The sequence below is a fragment of the Mus caroli genome, unplaced genomic scaffold, assembly GCF_978045245.1.
Source record: "Mus caroli unplaced genomic scaffold, Mus_caroli_1 scaffold_4, whole genome shotgun sequence".
NCBI classification, from domain to species: domain Eukaryota; kingdom Metazoa; phylum Chordata; class Mammalia; order Rodentia; family Muridae; genus Mus; species Mus caroli.
In genome coordinates, this window is record NW_028227259.1 from 147,137,940 (window position 1) to 147,142,939 (window position 5,000).

The following is a 5,000-nucleotide window of genomic DNA, read 5'->3' on the forward strand; positions in this document are numbered from 1 at the left end:
CTAGGAAGACTCAACACAGTGCTATCAAATATTCCCACCTCAATTTCCCAAATCTGCAATTGCTTGATGATGGCAAACTGGACCCTCAGAGACCCAGCACTTGGAAGAAGGCAAATGCAGCAGGATTAGCAGACTAGGGTCAGCCTGGGTGACATAAGACTCTGTCTCAACAAACAGACTGACCCCCAAATCTCAAAAGCTACTTTTATAATAGGGTCATATAGGAAGTTCATGGGGGAACTTAAGCTAAATATTGAGACCCTACAAAAAGAAGGGGGAGGGGCAGGGAAAAAAAGAAAGGAAGAGAAGGAGGGGGAGGAAGGAGAGAAGGAAGAAGAGGAAGAGGAGAAAGAGGGCTGGGGATACAGCCAAAGAGTAGAGGAGTTGCCTAGAATGTGCAATGCCCTGGGTTCAGTCCCCATTGCTGCACTCACGTGCACACACACATGGGCACACAGGCACATGTGCACACACACACACACACACACATGGGCACACGGGCACATGTGCACACACACACACACAAACACACATATAGAGTCAGTTAGTGTGCCCATACCACAGAATGTTACTCGGCCATGGGATGTTTGGACACAAGCAATGATGTGGAGGAGCTTCAAGGACACAGTGCTAAGTGAAGTAAGCCAGGCACAAGAGGACAGCTACCATTAAATGTGACTGTCCTAAAGTAGCCAAGACCACAGAGACAGAAAGCGGGAGGCCTGGATGGAGGGATGTTGGTTCCCAGAACCATCCTCCAAGGTAGCCCACTGCCATCCTCAGGTGTTTTGGCTGGGCCTGCTCTGCAAAGATCACAACTGGACTTGCTGAATGCTGACATTTGTTCTTGCAAAGAGGGGTCAGGGAGAGACGTGGGACCCTCACCTGAGCGTCCAGCCATCCCTCCCAACCAGTGATATGCAATTCTGCCCTAATCACCCACAGCCTTGGAGTCTCTGAGAAGGGCTAGAGGATATAGGCACAGACTATGGGAGGAGACTCCATTTACACAGACTCGGGAGTCATTATGCATATTGGATGCAGACATTTAGTGTGGCTGCTTTAAAGTCACCTACATATCTGCCCATAAGCCATCACCTACTGCCCTGCAAGTAAGCCTAGCCTGGAGAAAAGATAGATGTTTACATCTTCTCGGGGAAAGGAATTTCAGCAATGGAGGAGAAAAGGAATTCTGTGTGTGTGTGTGTGTGTGTGTGTGTGTGCGTGCTCAAGGAAGCCAGCAGAGGGCGCTAGACACCCTGGAGCTGGAGTTCCAGGTATCTGTGGACTGCCTCATGTGGGTGCTGGGAGCCACACTCATGCCCCTCATCTTACTGACACAGAGGATCAAATCCTCTTTAGGTCAGTCAGGTTCTATCACCCTGTCTTTCTATGACTCAAACAGCCATACGAAGTCTCTTGGAGACTGGGCAAGTAGCACCTGCCTGCAACCACAGGACTGAGCAGGCAGAAAAAGGAGGAGCTCAGGGCTAGCCTGGGCTACAGAGCAGGGCCAAGCTTTACTCAATACAAAACCAAACAGAGAAGAGAGCAGGACATGAGAATGCTATTCAGCCTTGAAAAAAGGAAGAATATTCCACATAAGGAATTTGATGGTATCCTGGGCTACATGTGACTCTCAGACATACCAGAAGCATCTACAGATGGTTGGGAGCCACCATGTGGCTGCTGGGAATTGAACCCGGAACCTCTGGAAGAGCAGTTGAGCAGTCAGTGCTCTTAACCACTGAGCCATCTCTCCACCCCAAAACTCATCTTGATTATTATCATTGATGTGTGAAGACTCGTCCTAAAACACCCAGCACCATTCTCTGGATTGAGTCCTGAACTGTATAACAGTAGTGATGGTTAGCTGAGTTCTAAGCATGCATTCATTTCTCTCTGATATGGATGTGACTAGCTGCTGCTAATTCCTGCCTTGGCTTCCCCTCAGTGATGGACTATAACCCTTTCTTTCCTAAACTGCTTTATAAAAATGACTTTATCCTTAGTTATGTGTATGTGTATGGGCGGGGATGTATGTGCACCATTTGTATGCAATGCCCATGGAGGCCAGAAGGGGGCACCAGATTGCCTGGATCTGGAGTTAAAGGTGTTTGCAAACCACCTGATGTGGGTGCTAGGAACCAAACACAGGTCCTCTGTAAGAGCTGCAACTGTTTTTAACCTCTGAGCTATCTTTTCAGTTCAGCCTTCTAAGGCGCTTTTTGTCCCAGCAACACCAAGGCACCAAGGCTTTAACACACACACACACACACACACACACACACACACACACACACACATATTCCCCAGTCCTCAAGAGTACTGTAGCTGAATATTAACCACATAGTAGTCATAACATCCAGTGCTTCCTAGCAGGAATGACAAGACATGCACCATGGTCAGTGCCTTGCCTGAACTGTCTGGTTGCCTTTATAGATATGGAGGCCTAACCTCAGAGTTAGGCACAAGGGATATTCCATATCCCTGGTGAGATCTACATGTTTTCTGCCCTTTTCGGCGAGCACATAGACCCGCTGGGCCTCTGTTTCCCCCTGCTGTCAGAGGAGAGGGCTTTAATGATAGTCTCAAGAGACAGGTCTTGCTAATGTACGTGTTCCCTCCATAAGACTGAAGTCCTCATGATGGGCGAGTGAGACTTACCATGGAGAGGATGACCAGGGCAGGGAAGAAACCCATCACCACATAGCAAAGCAGTTCCACAAGCTTGTACCTGCAAAGACAAGTCATGTGACCTTAGGACGAGCTTCCAAGGAGGGTCAGAGCACACAGCTAATGTGTGATGTGCTGATGACCAGCACAGCAAGAAGAGCGGATCTTCTCAGTGTGACTGACACAGATTCTACCCAGCAACATCAATAGACAATGGGGGTGGTGTGCCACCGATGTGTGGCCTATGCAGACATTACTAATTAATCCCAGCACCATCTCCCACAGCAATTGTGCTGAACTAACTACTAGATCAATGGAGTCCTATGCCATTCTGGATTGTTTGTCTTCTGGAGTCCCTGGGGCTCTGTGGATGCAGGGCTTTGTTATTTTCTGATGATTCTCCAGATTTTCTTTCCTCCCCCACTTAATGACTCTCATTCTAGTTCCATAGCAGTAAAAGGTTTCAGAGTCTATAACTTCTTAATGCCTTTGCCCATTATCAGATAATACTGTGTAGAGAAGACAGGTGATGTGTGAATGAGGTCAGTAGGTCAAGTTACCTATGATGTCATTAAAAAAGAATCTGGACAGTGTGCTGGATAGATGGCTCAACAGTTAAGAGCACTTCCAGTTGGGCTCCCAGCACCCACAGCGGGCAGCTCACAACTATCTATAACTCCAGCTCTAGGGGATCTAACAGCTTCTTCTGGCCTCCTTGGGCACCTACACACACATGCGCATATACTTTCATACAGATTCACATAAATGAAATTAAAGACTTTCATGTGTGTGTTTATGTGTGTGCAGACGCACATCTGTGTGAGGTGTGTGTGCATGTGAGTATGGAAGCCAGAGAATAGCCTCTTGTGTCATTCCTCAGGGGCTGTCCACCCTGAGAAAGGCTCTCTCATTGACCTGGACCTTGCCAAGTCGGGTAAGCCAGGAGTCACGCAAGCCCTGGAGATCCTCTGTCTCTGTCTTCTCAGCAGTAGGATGATGGTTGTACCACTGTGCCCAGCTTGTAAAGTGTGTTCTGGGGAGCAAAGTTAGGTTTGTGCTTGAACAACTGGTACTTCACCAACAGAGCCATCTTCCCACCACCCTCTTAGGGTAGCTCTTTTGGAAGACACTTAGGGCCCAGGGAGACAGCTTCATTGGCAAAGGGCTTTCTGTACAAGCACAAGAACCTGAGTTCAGAACCCTGCAGTCACATAAAAGCCAGGCCACGATCACACAGTGATCAGTGAAAGACTCTCTCAAAAAACAAGTCGGACTGGTTCAGCATTATACTCTCTCTGGCCCCTACACACACACACACACACACACACACACACACACACAAAGAGAGAGAGAGAGAGAGAGAGAGAGAGATCTGTGATCTGTCCCTCTTGGCCACGGGGCCTGGTGTACACCCACACCCACGGGCCTCCTCAAGGGTAGGGTGCAAGCAAGGCTGGGCCTTCACATTTCTGGGGTCATCCTTGGGTTCACCTACTTGAGGGTGCTGAGTACTAAGTACTAAGTACTGAGTACTGAGAAACTAAGGGGCACCTTGCCAATCTGAGACTCCCAGCCCTCACTTACCGTTCATGGAAGAAAAAGACATAGACGGTACCAATGGAGGCCATGATCCACACCAGCCAGCGCATGTGGGAGGCCCAGGGGCCCAGCTCCCGAAGGTTCAGCCTGGGAGAGAAGAAAGCCAAGGGCAGAGCCTGAGGGAATCGCTAAGGTACAGCACTACATGGCCAGATTGTCCCAGGAAGCTGACACCAGAGCAGCCCAGTCCCCAGAGACTGCCTAGGAGGAACGAGGACTTTCACAATGGCAGGGTAGAATGCTACACAACCTGCATTGGCAACGTTGTGATGGTGGCATATGCCTGTCATCCCAGCATTCAGGAGGCTGAGGCAGGAGAACCACCAGTTTCAGGCCAGTCTGAGCTACACACATGAGACAAGACCCAGACAGAAGCAACCTCACAGCTGGGAAGACAGTCAGTAAAGTGCCAGACACTTAAGCTTGAAGACACTAGTTCAAATTTCCAGAACCCACATAATCCCCAGTGACAGGGATGCAGATGCAGGAGGATCCCTGGGGCTCACTCAGCAACCAGTCTAGCTGAATAGTGAGTGGTAGGTTGAGTAAGAGACCCTGTCTCAAAAATAAGGTGGAGACCAAACAAGGGAGACACCAGACCTTCATGAAACCTTTGTCCTTCACATGAGTGTATGCACACATGTGTACCAGAACATGTATATACATATACACCACATACAGAAATAAACATGGGCCCTTTCATATTTTACGTTCCTTCTATTGGT

At 48.8% G+C, this 5,000-nt stretch overlaps 1 protein-coding gene across 1 annotated transcript in view; it reads right to left on the bottom strand.

Annotated features, from left to right (window-relative positions):
- Mmd2 (monocyte to macrophage differentiation associated 2) overlaps positions 1–5,000 on the bottom strand; it is a 45,847-nt gene that overhangs the window by 1,599 nt on the left and 39,248 nt on the right. The window contains exons 5-6 of the mRNA XM_021162650.3: positions 4,261–4,362; positions 2,668–2,737 (exon numbers count right to left, since the gene is read on the bottom strand). Coding sequence (XP_021018309.1) covers positions 2,668–2,737; positions 4,261–4,362 — 172 coding nt within the window. The remainder of the gene's footprint in view (positions 1–2,667; positions 2,738–4,260; positions 4,363–5,000) is intronic.